General features: G+C 38.7%; 2 protein-coding genes across 2 annotated transcripts in view; one reads left to right on the top strand and one right to left on the bottom strand.

The window, feature by feature from the left end:
• mtor (mechanistic target of rapamycin kinase) overlaps positions 1 to 21680 on the top strand; it is an 87493-nt gene that overhangs the window by 27369 nt on the left and 38444 nt on the right. The window contains exon 29 of the mRNA XM_086158976.1: positions 21067 to 21142. Within this exon, the coding sequence (XP_086015102.1) occupies positions 21067 to 21142 (76 nt within the window). The remainder of the gene's footprint in view (positions 1 to 21066; positions 21143 to 21680) is intronic.
• angptl7 (angiopoietin-like 7) lies at positions 389 to 3731 on the bottom strand. Its single transcript, XM_086159670.1, has 5 exons — positions 3076 to 3731; positions 1912 to 2012; positions 1614 to 1808; positions 1242 to 1437; positions 389 to 1146 (listed from the first exon to the last, which is right to left on the bottom strand). The coding sequence occupies exons 1-5, from the start codon at positions 3440 to 3442 to the stop codon at positions 977 to 979; spliced, it is 1029 nt and encodes a 342-aa protein (XP_086015796.1). The 5' UTR covers positions 3443 to 3731; the 3' UTR covers positions 389 to 976.

Raw genomic sequence — 21680 nt, 5'->3', positions numbered from 1 at the left:
GTGACTTAATTACTGCCATGTAAATGGAAAGAAGTCTGAAGGCCTACCGCTGAGTCTCAAAAGCATTTTCCCTGTCTGTAGGGTCCCTGTTTTGCTGTTGGCTTTTTGCTCAAAACATAGCAAAATGCTGATTGTTTTCAAGGTTGTAAACATCAGGGCCTTAGCCATGATCGCTCAGTTGCGGTGGGACCTTTGGCAAGATTGTCAGATGGTGGAAAGCATCAGAGGTCAGCAGCTCAAGGCAAATATGTTGCCATTATTAGGCAAGAATATAGCAATTGATTTATTAGTGTTAAGCGTGTCAGTGTTGGTTAGGTGGTTAACTTTCCATATTGCTATGCAAAAATTGAAGTATTGAAAATGATGAAACATTTGAGACTGATTATGGTGGTGGTTTCTTTTAAAAAATATGTTTATTTTCTGTCACAAAAAATAACACAATTACAGAGCTGTACACATTTTACAAAACAATCATTTTCATCATGAGTGGATAATGCTTTACAAAAAAACTGAGCGTGACTCAGACACATTTGAAAATTGGCCCAATTCCTGCAAGTTAATTCTATTTTGGTGTTATAGGCCTGCAATTATTTTATAGTTAACCTTGATTCTTGTCTCTGTTCAACAATGAGCTCAGTTAACTTAAGAATAAGTCCTTCTGTTTTGAAATCAAATAGACATGTAGTCAAATACACTCACCCATATGGGATAGTGGTGAAAGCAACTATTAAAGCTTTAAAAATAAAATATTTTTTTTTGATAAATACAAAAACAAACTAAAATGTACAATAAAAAAGTCATAAAAACATAACATTCATCTGACTCCACATTGACGAGAGCATGATAAAGAAACTGTTTTTTTTTTTTTTTTTCGGTTAGCATTCAAGTGAAAGCCAAAATTCATTTGAACAGTTATTAGTGAAATTTCTCAGAACTCATATGTATAGTCTTGATCCAGAGTGCACAGCTGAAGCACTTATGGCTGAAAACCCACTGGCCGGACCTTCATCTCCACCTTCTTGAGGGAGTAGTTGGGCCCATGCCATCCATACCAAGTGATCCCATCTGTGCTCTTTGTGTGCTCTCCGTAGCGGTGAAAAACTCCGTTCAGGTTCGAGTCAGTGCAACAGTTGTACCAGTAACCACCTACAAGAGTTGCGGGAAAATAAATAATTTACCGTAAGATTTTTTTTTTCTTTCTCTTGAATAGTCAGTGTTTTCAAAGTGTTTTTACTCATTACCTTTGCGTAAGGAAGCACAGTCATCCACACATTTGTCATTGTCTTTATTCATGGTGCTGAAGTTGGTATTGTTGTGGTACCGCAAGGAGTCTCCAGCACTCCCACTGTAGTTGGCAAGTAAGAGCTTGTAGCTATTAAGCTCATTACCCACAGTAAAAAATCCATACTCAGCATAGCGAGTCTCGCCTTCCCAGTCCTACATTGAAACATGATTTACAGATGGTTAGTCATAGTGTGAAATGTTATTTATTGCACTCAACAAGAAATAGATTATAGTACTACATTTTCCTTTTTACAATTTGCAATGAACACATCTTTGGTACGGATTATATTCTCTTGCTGATAAGCATGATGATCCACATTAACACATACCTCCAACTCAATTCTGAGTACACTTGGCTGCCTTGTTAAGCGGAAGATGTGATCATTGCCTAACCAGAAGTCTCCCCGGATAGATCCAAATCCACTTTTGTACTGCTTCCAGTCACGGTTAAATGACGTAAGACCGATCTTGCGCCTTTGGATCAGTGTCCAGCCACCTCCGTTTGTGTCCATATCACAGAATACCTACAAACATGTCCAGAATTTTTAGTCCAAGCAAAAAGCAGAGCTCTTTGGCTCTACTGAAATTAAATTTATGGTATATAGAAAGGGACCAACTGTTTCTTACATTCAGTTCAGGTGTACCCAGGAACTCATCTTTTGGCAGTTTATACTCGCCAGAGATCTTGTAGCTCTTGCTGTAGAGTGATGCACAGTCATAAACTGCATCTAAGGAGAAATAAAAGTCTCGTTGGTTATGCTAAACCCGAAGACATTTAATTGGTAGAGTTCAATATGCAGATTTTGTCTTTTTAGCAGCTTCCAGGATACCCTAAGTGACTGGCCAGAGGAAAGCCATAATAGATCAAAACAGAGGAAAATGATCAGCATGGCTTGCAGCTTTGCATAACTTTCTTTTATAGCACATGTATGGTAATGCCATTAATAGGGCTATGAGATCACTCTGAAGAAATGAAGCCATTACTCTATGTAAAAGAAAAAGAGATGGAAATCCTCCATTTTTTTCCAATCTTTGTGTCTCTTCATGTTTTGCTCTCAGGGTCTCTTAATTTGCTCATATCATGAAAAGGGCTCTATGTTCCCTTTTTCATTGACATTAATGTCCTGCTGGATTATACGGTTATGAAGTAATAAACTACGTCATGCTTACAGTACACCTCTTGTGCTGATTTGTGATATGTTATAGTTGATATTAACTGGCGTTGGCAACTTCTCTGCAGATCAGATTGTAAATTGCAAATGCTTGTGTCTTTTCAGGGGCAACACAGAAAAGTGTCTAAACTCTAATCCTACTGTCAATTTATGGCAGCCATCAGCAACTCACATTTGTAAATTACACAGAAGATTAGTTTGCTTGTAAAATAAATTTATAGCGTTACTTGTACAAAGCAACTGACCCTAAAAGACAAACTCAAAACACTTAATGTCAGTACCTGTGAAATTAGTCCAATGCATTGATGGCACATATTCCAGGGTTTGTGTTTATTGAAAAAGGAAATACCGGTACACAAAAAAACAAAACCCTACATTATTCAGATACAGCTTGAAATTTGATTTAATAACCTGTTCCAACAAGTTGAAAAATTGTAAACTTGTAAATTTTCAGTATGAAATATTTCAGCACCAGGGGTGTTAAATTCCCAAAATGATTTGCCAGAAGCTTACATCTAAAAAATATATACCAATGAAACCTATAAAATCAGTACACATAACTAGAATGTTATCATGTAGAGGTATTGATGACCTTTTTCATTGAACTGTCAATGCTCACCTGATGAAGTCTGAGTAGCAGATTGAAGGGTTTGAAGCTGCATGATCTCCACACGATTGTTAATCTCTGAGTACTTGCTCTCTGCTTCTGTGACCCTGGCTTCTTGCTGTCGGTTTTGCTGATCCAGTTCCATTACTTGCCTCACAACATTCAGCAAGTCTGTCTCCTGCTTGCGAGCCAGCTCCTCAAGAAGGCTAGTAAGATTGGCCACCTGAACCTTGAGAGAGCGCACCTCATCGCAACATTGAGCTTTAAGATTCTTTTGAGGTGTTTGTCTCTTCTTGGAATTCTGGGCAAATGTCTCTGCGAACAGGAGCAGTATGACCCCCAGACTCACTATGCTCAAATTTATTTTTGCCATTTTCATTACACTATATATACACACACAGCAGCAATTACCTGTAATTGCTTTCAGTGCTCAACCACTACCACTGGAAATCTAGAGATTAAACAGACACAAGTTTAGTTGTTGACTAGTTAAGTTAGTGTTTCTCTGACCAATAGCTCACCCGTTTCCTGTCTTAGTCCCTCACTGAAACCTTCTTCTGCCTGAGCATCTTAAATATTTTTCATGTAGCTCCTCCCCTCTCCTTGTGCACACCAGTCATCAAACAAAGTTCCTCCAATCTTTTGGGTGAGGGACCTTTCCTATCCACCCCTGCCCTTCTCTCTCTCTCTCTCTCTCTCTCTCTCTCCCCTTAACTTACTTTCACTCATTCCATACAAGTTGGGACCACATTTCTCCACTTTGTCAGGTGTTGAAGGCTTCTGGGAAGTAATTTTTTTTGCGCTTCTCTCTGATCAGAAACATAAGGAATAGTGGAAACAGAAAAAAAAAGACTACCGTCTCAAGCTGTATGTCCATTACAAGCCAAATGTTAGTTTAAAAACTGTAAATCTAAATGTATGATGTATGTCAATTAATTTAGAGCGAAAATAAAAAAAAGATGAATACATTCCATGGGCATAGTAGCATTTTCAATTTATTTTTTCGCTCTCAGAGTAGATCGTCTTGTTGACGAGAGACATGTATCCTGAAGGTTCCAAATTTCTTCTGTAAATTTAACCTTTCCATCCCAGAGAATCTTTTAAGTGCTTAAGCACTCTTAATTTCAAACAAGTGCTGTTGATGTTTTCCTTTTTGGCAGTGTTTGAGCAGGCTTATTTTCTGCATAGCTTTTTAGCATCAGATTTCAAAGGGGAAGGAAAGGGAAGTATTTTATAAAACTTCAGGATAAAATAACGTCAACCTACACGTAGAGTTTGGAAATCACTTATTCAGCAGCAGGTCTTACTCTGTTTTGTACAGTAGCAAATTCTCAACATTTTATGTAGACGGTAGTAGTAGCGTAAAACCACACATCTTCCTGTGGTTGTCAGGAATACCAGAATGAATCAGCATAGTGTTTTTCCTTCTCTGCTATAGCAGTCAACACTAACATCATCTAAAATGTTTCAAGACTAGTGCAAACTGTAGAATTCTCAGATAATTTCTTTGAAACCCTTAAATCCAGGAGAAATAATGCTGTTAGTCAAAATAATTTTTTTATTTCATTTTTTTATTTCAGCAGTGTTTCTCAAAGGGAATACTTGGCTTTAATGGCAGCACAACCCACTTCTTTGCAATACCGCATTAAAGTGTTTGTGTCAGCATCAGAAAAAAAAACATGTGCACAGTTACAATATAGTAAGCTAGACAACAGGCTTGTGTTCCACAATATCACAATGATATAACACTATTGTGTCAATGTCCAGCATGAAATCATCCTACCATTCCCGGCTGCCCCTTTTAGGTTAGAATTGATCTACATCAAGCCATTATGTTGTATACAAAACAAGGGGTAACACAATGTTCTTTAGTCCATATGAGTATGATACTGTTAAAATATGAAAATGTGTATCTGTGGGGTAGCAAAAATATATCAGTCTTCCAAAGAAATCATTTTTTTTTTTTTATAATTCCGTCACATGGTATTCCTGTAAAATTCCTACTTCTGAGGAAGTGCAAGCCTACGAGGTTCGGAGGTGAGTCGTTGTTAGCCAGTGTCCACACTGAGGCAGACTCATGCCTTCTCTGTGACTCAGACTTGTGTGATCACTGCTGAGAAAAATGCCAGAGTATTCCGTGAATAAAGAGCGTGACACAGCTCAACCAGTAAAAATGTGAAATCAAGATCTTAAAATCAGTTGGGACAGATACTTAAGCTATAAAATACTTTTGCTCAGTTTATGTCATAGATTTGATTTGAGTGTATACAATAGTTTATAATGCTGGATTGTCTGCTGGCACAGAAGTCAAAGAGAGTTCCTTGTTTGACCTCAACTGGGGCCTTTCACCCTGATTCTGCATGGGTTTTCTACAGATACCGGTACTCTTGTCAACTACTACTACTACTACAATCCTAAAAACATGCAGTAGGTCAGTTGAAGACACTAAATTGCCCAGATGTTTGTATTTCTCTATAGATGGCTCTTGATTGACTTGAAAATGGTTCAAGGTGCACCCTGTCTCATGCCCAATAAGAGTGAGGCATGAGGCATCGGCTTCAACCGCAGAGCATACTTGAGTGCAGGATAGCTGCTATGTACAATAAACATGAATAAATGAATGTAACATGCTTCAAATAAAGAAAAATATACTGACTTAATCATCCAACATGCAATGATCACCAATACAAACTGATATAAGAAGAGAGTAAGTAATGAGCCTAGTGCCAACTTACATCAAAGTTTTACCCTCATCTATCACATTATCTAGTACTCATGCATCATTAAGTCTTTCCTAGCTTCCCCATGAAAAAAGAACAAAGCCGGACATTTCATGTAACCATTAATGTTTGAAAGAGGTCCCTCACTTTACATAATTTGTTCAGACTAATAAACAGGGAAATTGTTAGGCTCCTTCTGCTGTACATCATCTGTGTGTCATGGATTTGGATAACTAACAAAATAATAATATCTACAGCATCCAAACTTTATGCAAGTAAAAGTAGTCTATTGCTTCTTTGTCACAGTCTAACAAGCTCAAGCTAAGTTTTTCAATGGGAGTCCTTTATTTTCTTGGAGGTTTGGATCATTGAGCTTTGCCACTCATCACTTTCATCTTTACTCATTGCAATTTTTTGTCTTTTTGCAATTTAGACATGTGCTCTTACTTTTCTAAACATGTTTGATTTGTTAAGAATAACATGAGCAATTTGTCCCCTTAATCACAGATGAAATGTATTACTCTTTTTTTTTTTTTTTTACAGACTTTTAATTACACAACTAATCTAAAATCTAATTTAATGCAGGAGCTAACCCTATATTTTCTTTTGTTACTTAAGGCTCTAACACACTTTGATCCTGGTGTGACAAGAGACTGACTTCTTCTTTTCCTTTCGGCTTTTCCCTTCAGGTATCACCACAGCAAATCAACCTTCTCCATATAACCCTATTTTCTGTATCCTTCTCTCACACCAACCAACTTCATATACTCTCTCACAACATAAATAAATCTTCTCTTTGGTCATCCTCTAGACCTCCTGCCTGGCAGCTCCAATTCCAGCATCCCTCTACCAAAATATTCACGATCCCTCCTTTGTATATGGCCAAACCATCTCAGTCTAGCTTCTCTGATCTTCTCTCCAAAACATTTTACATGTGCTGTCCCTCTGATGGACTCATTCCTGATCCTATCCACCCTTGTCAGTCCCAAAGAGAACCTCTTCATCTCTGCGACCTTCAGCTCTGCCTCCTGTCTTTTTGTCATTGTCACTGTTTCTAAACCATACAGCATCGCTGGTCTCACCACTGTCTTGTACACCTTCTCTTTCATTCTGGGGGCGGCGTGGCACCCAAGGTAGTTGCCTTTGGAACCGAACATTCCTGGTTTGATTCCTGGCTCCTCTTGTTGAGCAAGTTTTGTAAGTCGCTTTGGATAAAAGCGTCTGCCAAGAAAGACAGTAATGTAATGTAAAGACACTGAACCCCTAACTGCTCCCCCTGGCGCTGGTGGATGGCAGCCTACTGCTCATGATTCATCCATGATGGGTTAATTGTTGAGAACGAATTTCCCCATGGGGATTAATAAAGGATAAACTGTAATTATTATTATAGTCCCATTCCAACCTGCTTGAACATGTTTTGGTACCTCTTTTCCACACTCTCCATTGCTCTGGACTTTTGACCCAAAGTACTTGAAATCCTCCAACTTTTTGATCTCCACTCCCTGTAGTATCACGGTTCCACCAGGGTTCCTCTCACTCACACACATATATTCTGTATTTAAGACATATATACCAGTCTTACATACTTCGCTGCCATTCCAGACTTCAGACAAGAGTTCCTCTCTTGGCACCTTGTCATATGCTCTTTGTAGGTCTACAAAAGTGCAATGCAGCTCCCTCTGACCTTCTCTGTACTTCTCTATTAGCGTTCTCAAAGCAAATACTGCATCTGTAGTACTCTTTCTAGGCAGGAAGCCATACTGCTGTTCACAAATGCTAACTTCTGCTCTCAGTCAAGTTTCCACTACTATTTGCCTTAACTTTACTGTATGGCTCATCAACTTTATTTCTCTGTAGTTACCGCAATTCTGCACATTCCCCTTATTCTTAAAAAATACACACCATCACACTTCTTCTCCATTCTTCAGGCATCTTCTCACTCTCTGAGGTCCTGTTGAATAATCTAGCCAGAAACTCTACCGCTGCCTCTCCTAGACACTTTCATATTTCCACAGGTACTGTATATCATCAGGGCCAACCTCATTCTCTTCAATGCTTTCCTCACTTCACTTTTACTAATCTCTGCTACTTTTTGGTCTACAATAGTCACCTTTTCTACACAAATAGACAGTGGGCCAAAATGTTAAAATTGGTATAATTAGAGGGCCGGAAGTGGTTCAATAATTGTTGAAAAACTTATTGAAATGAACTTATTGCACATATTGACCCGAACACGTTCAATTTTAAGTTATTGCCCATGAAAACAATATTAAATTAATAAAAAAAACAGGTGCAACAATGTGTTATGGCTCTATGTGCAGCATTTTCAGGGTAATTTCCCATGAAAACATTTTTCCACAGCCAAAAAATGTCCTTTAAAGAAAAATCATAGATGCCATGTGGTACCATAAAAAAAGTCCAAAAAGGAAACATATTGCTGCTCAGTTTTCAGCTATCTGATATTCTCTTGTCTAAGCAAGAAACTATAGCCTTATAACTTGAACTGACAATGCTTATACGTTCTTGCCTATAGACAACAACATTTAAGTCTCAACAAACTTGGAGAAATAGCGAATTTTTTTCCTAATTTTTTTATGAACAGTCCCATGCAACTCATATGGCGCATCCGGCCCCCCTTTCTCCTCGGGTGTTGTGTCAGTGGAGGATGTGATATCTCCTTTAGAACACGAACATGTGCAAAATACTAATTCTGCTTAGAGAGAAATAGATGTGTTGCTGTAGACATGACGCGACAGATCGATCGAAATGTGTTGATAAAAAGGTTCCTGATGCGTTGGTATGTGACACAAAAGGAAGCCTTTAACATTCTTCAGATGGTTGATGCATTGGGATGTGAATGGGCCGCTAGAAGCAGCTTTTGCTGAGTAATTTCTCATGCATTTTCTCCCGGATCCTGTCCACCACTCAACTCTTTTGACCGCACATCGTGGGCGCTCCATCTGTTTTTAGTGCCACAAGTTTATCCAAGGCAGGCCCATTTCATTTACGCATATCGCTTCAAAGATATCCTTTCCCCTGGTTGTGCCAAGCATTTGGTCTTAACCCCAAAAGTTCCTCTGTTACACACAGATCTGAGTGCAGTACATGAATAAAAATCGACAGCACATATTAATTTGATCGTAATTAAAGTAATTACATATTAATTAAATATTATCCTGTGGGCCAAAGATATTCCCAGATATGCCCGCGGGCCCAAATGCGGCCCGCGGGCCTTGAGTTCGCTATATGTGCTGTAGGTTATCAGTACCAGTGGTGGTCATTGTTAACTCAGGCCTTGACTGATCCAGTATGAGATTCCTAGGTAAATTTTGCATGTTTGGTTTTGGCACAAGTTTTACGGCTGATGCCCGTCCTGATGCAACCCTCTGCATTTATCCGGCCTTGGGACCGGCTAAGGGAGACACTGGCTTGTGCCCCCTGAGGCTGCATTTGACAAGGCGATTGCTGGATTTTTGGGATTGATGCAAAGTGTAACAGCATTTTGTTAAGACTGTCTATTTCAGTGGACATTTTTATACCAGGTATGAAAATTGCAAGACCTCCCTTTGCCATTGCAGTCCCTTTGCTCCACACTGGCACTCATTAACACCATTTCACACATCAAGAAAATGTAAGGAACTCCCCCAACATGTACACACATATACACCTGATCATATTCATGCAAAATCTCACACAAACCAATATATGCATAATCCTACACATCTAAATTATGCCCCTCCTCCTAACTCACATGGTGCATTGGTAAAAAGACACTGTATCACATTGGACATATTTTGTTGACAGTGAAGATCGTAAGATGCTTTTTTGTCATTGTAGTGTGAGTGTTTGAGCCAGCGAGTACCTTGTACAGCAAGGGGAACTCAAGCATTTTATTTTGTACAAATGATGGTTTCTAACATTCATCCATTGACTGAATTCTCTCAGTTCATAAATGTTTTATAATAGTTCTTATCAAACACTTATTACACACTAATGGAGTGTGAGTCTGTTAAGTTGTGAACATGATATAGTTTTTTATTATAATAGATAAACCAACCTGCATTTAAAAGAAAATTTAAAATCTATAAGTAATACTCTGTAAAAAGCTTTTTTAAATATTTCTTAATGTAAGAATTATTAGCACTTTCAGGCTTCTGTTAATATCCAGTCAGTGTCATTTTGGATGTAAAGACTACTCACAACCACTTGAAACCGTACCACATTTCAATCAAAAGTAGTTATATTGATTAAAATTTTTTCGATTTTGTTAAAGTTCTTTTACTATTTTGGTAGGCTATGGTGAGTTAACTTTGCCCTTGTATTTTAATCCATTAAAAACAAGCAAAATATCACCCCTTATTGTCACCCCTAATTTGCCAGACTAAATCCCAGTTCCACAATACTTATGGAAGCCAGACTATCAAGATATTCAAGCTGATTCAGCAGATCTGCTGATCATTTGATAAGGCGATAGTTAAAATCAACTTATGGCAGCCTTAGGCATAAAGCTAAACAAATTCCTACACACTTAAAAACTTAATGATAAACTTAATGATAGGACTTCAGGTATACAGAAAAATTGCTGAAGGAAGATATTCCAGTTTAAAGATACATATTTGAATTGGCCATAACATTTTTCCTTTCTTGATGTCTTCATGTAGCTTCTTGTCAGTTTCAAATTCGGACAAGTGGCAGATGTTTCCTAGCTTTTAATAATGTAATATTTGATTGTGTGTAGCTCCTCTCACCCTTCTCATGAATTCTAACCTGAAGTCACTGACACGCATCAGTTTCTTTTGGAAAAATGCTACTAAATTGTCCTCCTGGACTGTTTCATTGGCCCTACTGCTCTATGAGTCACATCTCACTCTCCAGCAATGCGACCCAGCGGCATCGCTTTCCTCTGGTCCTGCACTCTGTCATCCGGTGCAACTACAGTAAAGTCCAGCTGGATGCGGTTTTGTCCATTAAACATCATGCTGTTTTTTTTTTTCCTGGGAGAAACAACTACGTTAATCAGCATCTACCTTATAACTGTTCTCACCAGACACTGTGAGAAGAATGCTCCTGCAAGCATTAGATAGATTCAGCAAACTCAAACCAAAGCCCCTTTCTTTATATAACTTCCTCAGGGAGCCCATGTGTTTCCCTGTACAAAGAGTTTTCTTTGCCTCCAAACACCAAGGATGCACACCCTGCTGTGCTAATTACAAGTCATCTGTGATAGATATAAGCTGACAAAACACTCTCCCTGAATATCGTTTGAATATCCTCACAGACTGCTTTTGTGTCTCTAAACATACTGGAAAACATTTGGGGTTCAATTACTGGAAGGCTTGAGATGGAAACAGGAGCTGGTGGATTCCAGGACATCTATCTTAGAACGCTGCAACACTGAATTACATAGCATTTATTGAAACCTCTTCCACCTGCTAGCCCTGTCCAGACAGATTACTGGTAGTTATTTGGTGTGACGGTCATTATGCATATATACACTGCTCAAAACAATAAAAGGAACTCTAAAATAAAACATCCTAAATCTGAATGAATGAAATATTCTTATTAAACACTTTCCTTGAATGTGCTGTCAACAAAAGCAAACAAAAATTATCAATGGAAATCATATTTATTATCCCATATAGGTCTGGATTTGGAGTCATACTCCAAATTAAAGTTGAAAAACACACTACAGGCTGATCCAAGTCAAAATGAATCAGTGTTGCTTCCCAAGTGGACAGTTTTTGATTTCATAGAAGTGTGATTGACTTAGACTAACATTGTGTCATTATGTGTTCCCTTTATTTGTTTGTTCCCTTTATTTGTTTGAGTAGTGTATGTATATGTGTATATATATATATATATGTGTGTGTGTGTGTATGTATGTATGTATGTATGTATGTACATACACACACACACATATATTCATATAAGTGTATGTATATATATTTATACATACATACATACATACATACATACACACACAGACATATATTTATATAAGTGTGTGTGTGTATATATACCATATGTATATGTATACCATAGGTGATCATAGTTATACTGTACATACTGTACGTTCAGCCAAAGTTCCATAGATTTAAATCTCAAAGTAATACAGTGGGCGATGATTTGCTACGCACTTTATCCTTGTCAAGTCTATGGACTAAATAAACTTGAACATATTTTCCATAATGAGGGAGACAGTATGCACCAGGGTGTCCTCCAGCCCTGAGTGGCAGACTTCACGCTCTGGCAGGGTATCAAGAGGTCTGGTGGCTTAAGCCTGTGATGGCTACCAGGTGATGTCTGTTGTCATACAATATATGCAGCTCAGGCATCTGCCGTCTGCTCAACATTTTTCAAACCAGTAGCCGGGACAAACAGTACTAGAGGGAAGGACAATGGATTAACCACTATCCCTTTAAAATAGTTCCCTCTGCTTTCTTGTAAGCACAGGTGGCTGTGTGGCACAACTTCAGAGAGACATTTCGTGACATTAGGACATAAAAACATCAGAGAGACAATGCAAAACACTTGTGCCAACATAGATGAATTCTATTTATTTTCACTAACCATGAAGTGTTTGTAGCTTTGTGGGTATGAGTGATTTTGGGCTTTATCTTTATCACACAGCTGTGTAAACTGACCAATGCTAAATGTCTGTCTCCAGGCATTTAGAATGGGCTCCACAGCAAAACTGAATACAGCTTCAAACAAAATATGTCTTGTATGACCTTTCGTAAAACTCTTGTTTTTTTTTTTTTTGTCTCTTTCAACAATCATCAAAGGTTGCTACGTTATGATTTAATCCAAATTCTTTCTATAATACAATGGATGCCCATTTTGCTTTTGTCCGTAGTTATGGGGGAAACTCCATTATTCCATAAGTCTAATTTAAAATTTACAAAGCAGAGTATGAAAGATCTGGCATCTTTTACTGGAAATTTGTAACGGATAATTTTACTTAAAACGTTGTCAACATGTAGCCCATGGAAACCTAAGTCCTTCCAAAAACATATAATGCAGACCTCTTTGTTCACATAGCAATAGCAACATACCGATGAGGTAATTTTTTTTTCCTTTGTGGGGGTAGTGAGGTGGGGGCAGTAATACTTTGTTCTGTGAGCTTTTGACCTAAAGGTGAACAGCCCAGGAGACACATTCTGCAGCAGTTTCCCAAAGTGGTGATAGTGTGGTATAAATGTGGGTGGAATGGTTTCCCCGGCTGTTATCTCACTGGGCTGTCTACAGATGTAATTTGCATGACAGAAAAGATAGAACTGAAACATGTCGTATAAAGTTATGTAATTAACAAGTGTTCTGTCTTATGTAATTCAGGAAATCATTTTCATCAGACTAACATTTAGGCCCTTTTGTGTGCCACCACTAGATAAATATCAGTAAAACCATGCAAACTAATAAGATTTTATGACCATTCTACAATACCAAATATGCCAAAGTAGTCAGCCAGAGTTGATCTTCTTTTTGAGAGCTGGCTTTGTGTACACCTTTTTACCTCTAAAAATCGTAGACCAGTGAGAGACAATGAGCTAGTCAGATGGTGTCTGAGATGTTTTCAATGTCCCTAAAGCCAGACTTCCCAGGACAATCGGGAAGGATGTGAGTACTGATGTAATCACTTCCTATGCCTCCATTCTTATCTCATTCAGTGAAGCATTGTTTTTTCAAAAGAAGTACAGAGGCCAAGGTTGATTTTTGATTTTGAAAACATGAGGCTCATTATTTCTGTAGAAGTGCTCCGGCCAAACATGAAGATTTAATTTTTATCATGTATTACATGTTCAGGGTATTGCTTTTGATTTTAGTCAGTTTTTTCTAACTCTGTGAAATAACACAGACTTCTGCTTTGTCTCATAACTACTTCAAATACTGTATCTTCTCAAAGATTATTCGATAATTTTGTGTTATTTTATTGCCTTCTAAAGTCAAATGTATCCTGTACAACACTTTCAATAACCAAGATCTTTGTAAAAGTAACTTTTAAAAAGGAAACAACTGATTAATTCCCCTGAATTTCAAACTTGCTTCCCTTTAGGATATTGGTTAAACATCAGAATTGCAACTTCTGACTTTTAGCAGACTTATTTCATTATTCATGTGTTTTACAAGATCAATACTATGTCATCAACAGGCTTGTAATGGACTCTATCATGTGCCAGTGTTGACAAAACACTTGTTAGTCTAGCCAAAGGTCAGAAACCTACAGTTTGATTGACATATACGCACAGATTTTTTTTCCACATACACATTTGTATTTACTGAAAGAAAAAAAAGTAAGACAGTGCATGTAAGACAATGCACCGGGATGACACTTTTGTACGGAAAATACACTAATTGTGAACCTTCTATATCCTGCATCATTATGTAAAAAGGAAGATAATTTGTGTTGTCATTTTCTCCACAACAATTATTTTGGACAGTTGAGTAATTTAAAACTGTAATTTTTGCAAGGCACTTAAGCCAAGTCTCTTGTCCATTCCAGTTCTTCTGAAGCAGTTTCATTTATTAAATCATAAGTCTACATTCTTGAATTCTTCAGACTTTTTGGAAACATCTCTAATGACAACACACACAGCTCCAGTTCTAATAGGTGGGCAAAATGAAAAGTTCCAGTGGTATGACCTTATATATTTTTTTTTTATTTTATTTTTTTTCAGTTTTTATTGTACCATTTCAGGCTCAAGTGAACTTAATATATCATCCTATCATCATTTATCTTGGATGTAATTCAAGTTGGAATTGTTTTTTTTCTCAATGGGAGTTTTTTTAATAGGATACTAGTTGTTTCAAGCAGTGCGGTCTTATCTGTTGGTTTCCTGTTAAAGGGTTCTAAAATATGACATTGAAGAATGCACAAGGGTTTTTGATTCATCCTGACTGGTAACATTGTCAGTTTGTCAGTTACACTTAGGCTACCATGCAGTTGAACAATTCTGTATGCAAAAAAGCGAGCAACGGGTCTTAATAGACTCTGCCACTTTTCCATTCTTCATGCAATTGTAAATGTAAGGATCAGTTTTGTGAAACATCTGCTAGTGTAGTGGACCAGTTAAGTAGTGACTGGTCTAGCTTGTTTCTCGTGAGGAGCAAGCTGATTCACCAATGCCCATATCCCTGATCAATGTAACCTCAAAAAATGTAAGAAATCGTCAGTCTTTTCTCTCAAGATGACAGATACCATTTTACTTTGCTTGGCTTGTAAATTAGCCATGACTGTAGAAGATCCATCAAAAGTTATCTGATCAATTTTGCTCTTACATAGCCATTACTATTTTTTAAGGTACAATAACCAATATTGCATAACTTCCACATACAATACCACAGCTCACATCACTATTGGGTGAGTGACACTGCTGTGATGGATATAAACTGACACAATCAATTTAAATTCATACAAATTTTCAAGCAAATTTAATGAACATATTGCAATGCAACACAGCTATTACTGCACGTATTCTTAGAACCCATTTTCAGAGATTCAAAACTATGGATAAGCATCTTCATTGCCAATTTGTGATTTCTTTTTTCAAACTCAGTGACAAAAATAGCCCATCAATATATCTGCTTTAGATTCCCACTCTAAGATATAGATTTTGTTGATCTTTGGTTACTTGGTTACTAAGTAAGCATCCAAATGGAGCAGAGGCCTAATTACATAAAGATATTCCACTGTCAAATATAAGGAGGACCTGGCTATATATCTGAACTCTGTAACAGTTGTACAGTAGTAAAAAGGAAAAGGGGAATAAATACATTTTAGTGGACCTTGATTCGGTCCTTTTGTTGAAAAGTTTTTAGCTCGTCAATCCAAGTTTGAAATCACTACATCTAACATTGAGGAACAGAGTTAGCATTTGGCAAGCAAAAAGTCCCCAAAATGAGCAAGGATCAAATGGATTTTTTCCTGATTAAATTAGATTAGGTCCAGTACTGCAGACATTTTATTTTCTTTTTTCCTCAGTATTAAATACATCTTCCCTCTATGGGGTGAAATACTTTCCTCAGGGACTGGTCTCTATCTTCTCAATGAAAAAGACAAGCTCTTTGACTATATCTAAGATGGGATTTAGAATGATTTTATTTTGCTATTGGGATATATAGTTCTGAATAGGAGTTTAATCAGTGTTTTTTGGCAGTGGTGGCTGTTGTTCTAACGTAAAAAATGTACTCTCCTAAGGTCCTCTCTGTGCGAAGTTAAGGTTTTGTGAATGTATCCATCCATCCATCTGTCCATCCATCTTTCCCCGCTTATCTGGAGTTGGGTCGCGGGGCAGCAGATGGATCAGTGAGGCCCAGACCTCCCTCTTCCCCGCCACATGGTCCAGCTCCTCTGGTGGAACCCCAAGGCTTTCCTAGGCCAGCCTAGACACATAGTCTCGCCAACATGACCTGGGTCTTCCCTGTGGTCCTCTCACAGATGGACATACCCAGAATACCTCCCCTGGGAGGCGTCCAGGAGGCTTCCTGACCAGATGCCCAAGCCACCTCATCTGACTCCTCTCTTTGCAAAGGAGCAGTGGCTCTACTCTGAGCTCCTCCCGGATGACCGAACATCTCACACGATCTCTAAGGGAGAGTCCGATCACCTTGGTCAGGAAACTCGTTTTGGCCACTCGTATCCGCAATCTCGTTCTTTCGGTCACTACTCACAGTTCGTGACCATGAGGGTGGGAACGTAGATTGACCGGTAAATTGAGAGCGTCGCCTTCTGGCTCAGCTCCCTCTTCACCACGACAGGCCGGTACAGGGTCCTCATCACTGCAGACACCTGACCGATCCGCCTGTTGATCTCCTGCTCCATCCTCCCCTAACTCGTGAATAAGACCCTGAGATACTTGAACTCCTCCACTTGGGACAGGAGCTCTTCCCCGACCTGGAGTGGGCTCTCCACCTGTACCCAGTGAAGCACCATGGTCTCGGATTTGGGAGTGCTGATCCTCATCCTAGCCGCTTCACACTTTGCTGCGAACCACTCCAGTGACAGCTCGAGATCATAGCCTGATGAAGCCAACAGAACCACATCATCTGCAAAAAGCAGAGACTCAATCCTGCAACCACTAAATGCCCTTGCTGCACCCAGAAATTCTGTCCATAAAGGTTATGAACACAATTGGTGACAAAAGGCAGCCCTGGCAAAATCCAACTCTCACTGGGTCTGACTTACAACCCGCACGGTGGACCTGCCCGTATAACAGGGTTTGGTACCCTATACTCCTGGAGCACCCCCCACAGGATTGCCCGTGAGACACAGTTGAATGCCTTATCCAGAGCCTCAAAACACCCGTGGACTGGTTGGGCAAACTCCCATGCCCCCGAGGACCCTGCCAAGGGCAGACCTTCTTCTCCAGCACCTCTGAATAGACCTTGCCAGGGAGGCTGAAGAGTGTGATTCCCCCAATAGTTGGAGCACATCCTCTGATACCCCTTTTTACAAAGGATCCGCTCCCACTGTACACAGTGTTGATGGATCACTGCTTCCCCCTCCTGAGCCGGTGATCGGTGGACTAGAATCTCCTCAATGCCCACTGGAAATTGTTCTCCTTGATCTCCCTGAACTCCCCCCATGCCCAAGCCGCAAGCCACTTGGCCTGCCGGTACCTTGACTCTGGAGCCCCACAGACCAGAAAGGCTCAATAGGACTCCTTCAGTTTTCGAGGGTTGCTGTCCTGACAGGTGCCAACTGCCTTACAGCTACAGGTCCTGTCTGCCGCCCTATAATGGAAGCACAGAGCATTGCCCATTCGGATTCAATGTCCCCCGCCTACCTTGGGAAGTGGTTGTGGCTCTGCCAGAGGTGGGAGTTGAAGCGCCTTCTGACAGGGGACTCTCCCAGACGTTCCCAGCAGCCGCTCACGTTATGTTTGGGTCTGCCAGGTCTGACCGGCGTTCTCCCCCACCATCGGAGCCAGCTTACCACCAGATGGTGATCAGTTGACAGCTCACTTTTTTGAATTTAGTCAAAATTGAATGCATCCTGGTTAAGAAGACAATCATTCATTTGAGTTGGAATTGATTTGTGATGAGAAATTATATCTCTGTTGTTTCTAACTCAGTTGAGTTCTGTATAAAAGCTAAACAAAAGATGCTAGTCTGTGAAATTTGATTAGGTTTTTTAGACTTTATTATTTTTGAAATATTGCACATAGAGTCTTTTCTCCTGGTCAGAAATATTTGAACTGCAAAGGTGAGGTAGAGATCTGTTTTTGTAATTGAGGGGGCCATAAAAATTTCCAGTCAGAAAGTGAGCTGAACTGTTTGTTCTGCATTATGGGAGTCCAGAACAGGATATGACCAGTGCATCTATATGGTCAGAATTTATTGTTAGAAGAATGAAAATCTCACTCAAAGTTATTTTTTTTTTACATTATTAAGTTGAAGATTGGCCTCACGCATTTTTCTTCTGAAATACTTTGGAATACGTGCGTGCTAATCACATGTAGGGTTTAGATTTCAACCTCAAAGCAATGAGATTCAGGATACATGGCACATTTTCTAACTGTCATGGTAATACTGTTTATAATAAATCATGATGGGTTTTAATTTTTGTTTTTTTAGTTAACAGAGCTCTAGGTAAAACCCTTTTGTGGGGACTAACCAAGGCCTCATAAGAGCATATCTTAGTCCAGGTTCTGAAGTGATCCTTTTATTCCTGCATAAGAATGAGGCTTGACAGTGAGCTGAAGAAGCTTTCTGCTTAATAATACGTTGATGGAGTTTTTACTTGAGAAGAACGTTATACGAACCATGTCATCTGGATGTGTTTAGACTGCATGTGCTTAGAGCTGGCAGCCAGATGGCCTCAGCTGAGGGACAATGAAATCTCCTGGGTCTGCAGGAGGGAAGGCTCTTCTCCTCATATCTAACCACATCTGGGCAGCTTTAGCATACCGCTGAAGTTTGTGTGTGGTGGGACATGCAGGCATTTCTGTTTTGTATTTATTTGGTGCATGCTTGTTGATTATTTGAAAATTTGACATTGGCAGAATTATTTAATGCTGATGTATACATTGTATGTATGATATATACATACTGGAAGGATTATTCTAATACTGGTGACTCAGTTATTTAATTTATCGATAAATCTTTGCATGGCACTTGCCTGTGAGGCCTAGACAAATGCTTATTTACCAAAATGAGCTCACTTTCTCATGTTATATAATCAAAGTCTGTTTAAGTCTTATAGCTCCTGTCACATGATTACACTAACTTATTTTCGAGCCTCTTTAAATATCAGAGTGCTTGACATTTACCAATTGTCTGAGATATGTTTCTACATATATTCACTCATCTAAGTTAGGGCTAGGCCAGCATGTCATCTTCTTAAGTATAATGCTAAATTCAGGTTTTTAAAGCAGGTAGAACTAGTGAATCAAGTTTAGGTTCATCAAAAGCTTATTTGGGAATGGACTCAAGTTTTTACTCAGAAAACTTTCTCTCAGAAAATGGTGCTTTTCAACATGGTCTTATTTTGGTTGTCAGGTTTTTCAGAAGTAACTCGAGGTGTAATTATTTGCAGTCGTACCTGTCAAGTGTTCCAGTCTCAACTCGCAACTTTTGGTGCTTTTTTGAGAACATTTGCTGTATCATTTCATCCCACTATGTGGCCTTTACCCTGTGTCGAACTGGGTTTCTGACATATACGCTCAAATACCCTTCATCGACATTTGCCTGCTGTCCTCAGGAACTCCACTGCGTTCCGGCACTTTTCAAACCTTATATTTTGCAGATGCATTGGCTGTTGCTTCACACAGGCTCTGCAGTTGAGGAAATATAGTAGACCTGCCTTTCACAGGAGTGTTTCCAGATGTGGTGGCAGTTTGGGTGAGTTCAGGGTGTACAAACAGAAATTGTGATGTCGTGACAGATAGCACATCATTCCCAGAACAAGCATGACAACTATCATTAGATCCATTTAATTTTTAAAAATACTAACCTTTATTGGAAGATGAAATACATATTTTCCACTGCCAAAAAGCCTTGGGCAGAATTTAGATTTAATTGAAATAGCTATGTGTTTGTTAGCTGAATGTTCTTTGAGGGCAGATACAGAATGGTAGGAAATTTAAACAAAAAACAATCAGTCTTAGGAATATGTTTAGACAACACAAAGTTTCAGAATAGCTTTGAGGTGTACCAGCCTAAATTACAGTCTCAGAACTGCTGCAGGAGGATTGAACACCATTGTTACTGACGATTTGATCTGTTAATAATTCTGATATACTTTGTCCCAAAACCTCCATAGTATTTCAGCTGAATTTGTATAAGGGGTCTGCAAATCATTTTGTACATGACTCACACCATTGTCATCTATTCAGTCATGGCCTACCTACAGTAAAAAAAGTTGAATTGCTTTTCAGTTGTTGGATTGTAACATTACTTATGTGTATTTGTAGATGAGAATTTGTCTTGAATGTATGAGAGACACCTTTTTAGATGTGTTAGCGTATGCTGATCCTTATCGATATATCTTCCAGATTATTATTTTATTGGTAGAATTCATCACTCCCAGTATGTAGAAAATAGGCACCTGTCTGGGCACCAAAACTTTTTTAGACGTGGATATTTCATTGAAGAATTGTCTGTCTGTTCAATTTAGAAAAGTCACAACACTTAACATTGATAGTATGTTGGTGTGTTAATTGTGTTGTTGATGAATTGCTGTTGAGTCAGTCTGGCTTTTCTCTAAAATTAAACGTCAACGTCGATCTATAGCATGTTACTGACATTGAACTGAGGTCTGGTGTGGCTGATTGTTACAAGCTACTCAACATTGTTTGGTGCTAAAATGAGGAGAGGAAATTTAACCACTCTTTGTTTCCGCACAAACGTAGATGACCTTTTCTATTGGTTAACACAATTGAAGACATTTTACGTACAGAGTTTTTGTAATTTGCTCTCTTTAATTCATCTCGCTGATGTTGCAGTCTTCTTCATTAATAGAAAGAAATTTCAGCCTATCCATTAGTATATAATGTTTATCTGTCATTTTATTTTTAGATAAAATAGATATGGTAAAATCTGATTAAAACTATACAATTATCATTTATTTTCAGCTTGGGCTCCAAATTTTCGATTGGAGGTACTCAGTTGGAGACAGCAGTTGTCTTATTGTCACTCATTCTTGGTGATTTTCGAAAGGGCATTTCCTTTGTTTCATCAACCTTCTTCCTCGAGTTGTCCTCCCAGTTACAACATTTTTTGCTTCATACTGAAGCAGAGTCAAATCATTTTTTAAGTCTGTCTGCATTTTTGTGATATCTTTCAGCATCAACAATAAACTGCAGCAGCCTGAAGCTGCCTCTGGAGTGCTGGATTATGCCATGAAACATTTTGGAGAGTTGGTAAGTTTTTTTTTTTTGGCTTAAATAACCCCCCACCTCTGTCTGTCACTTCAGTATAGGTTTTCATCAGAAACAATGGCTCAACTTTTCTATTTCAGTAGAAAACAACAGTATCAAGGACCTTGCTAAATATTCGCATTCGGTACAATACACCATAAATATATAAATTATCCTTTAGTGTCTTTTGTATATGCAGCCTTTTGAAATTTTATAGTTAATTTAACAATTATCAAAACAGTTGAGGTAAAGCTTAATCATTATCTGCCGGCTATATGCTTACACTGGCCATACTGGTTTGTAATTCCTGGTCTCAACTCTACTTGTATGAAATGTTGCACAACTGCAGCGGTCAGCATTTTCGTTTTTTAAGGTCTATATCACATGTGTTCTTTTGTTTGCACATCATTTTTTTCTGGGGTGTCTTTTTCCCATATAGAGTTTAATATAGGGATGAGGGCCATTGAGACATATACCCCCAGAGCAACCTGTTCACACATATGGGAAATCCATTGGTTACTCTGATCAGCTGTCAGGAAGG

Source organism: Fistularia commersonii, chromosome 14 (assembly GCF_037954325.1).
Source record: "Fistularia commersonii isolate RoL2024-O1a breed Wild chromosome 14, RoL_Fcom_v1.0, whole genome shotgun sequence".
NCBI lineage: Eukaryota > Metazoa > Chordata > Actinopteri > Syngnathiformes > Fistulariidae > Fistularia > Fistularia commersonii.
The sequence above is the reverse complement of the archived record's forward strand: the minus strand, read 5'-3'. Positions and strand labels throughout refer to the sequence as shown.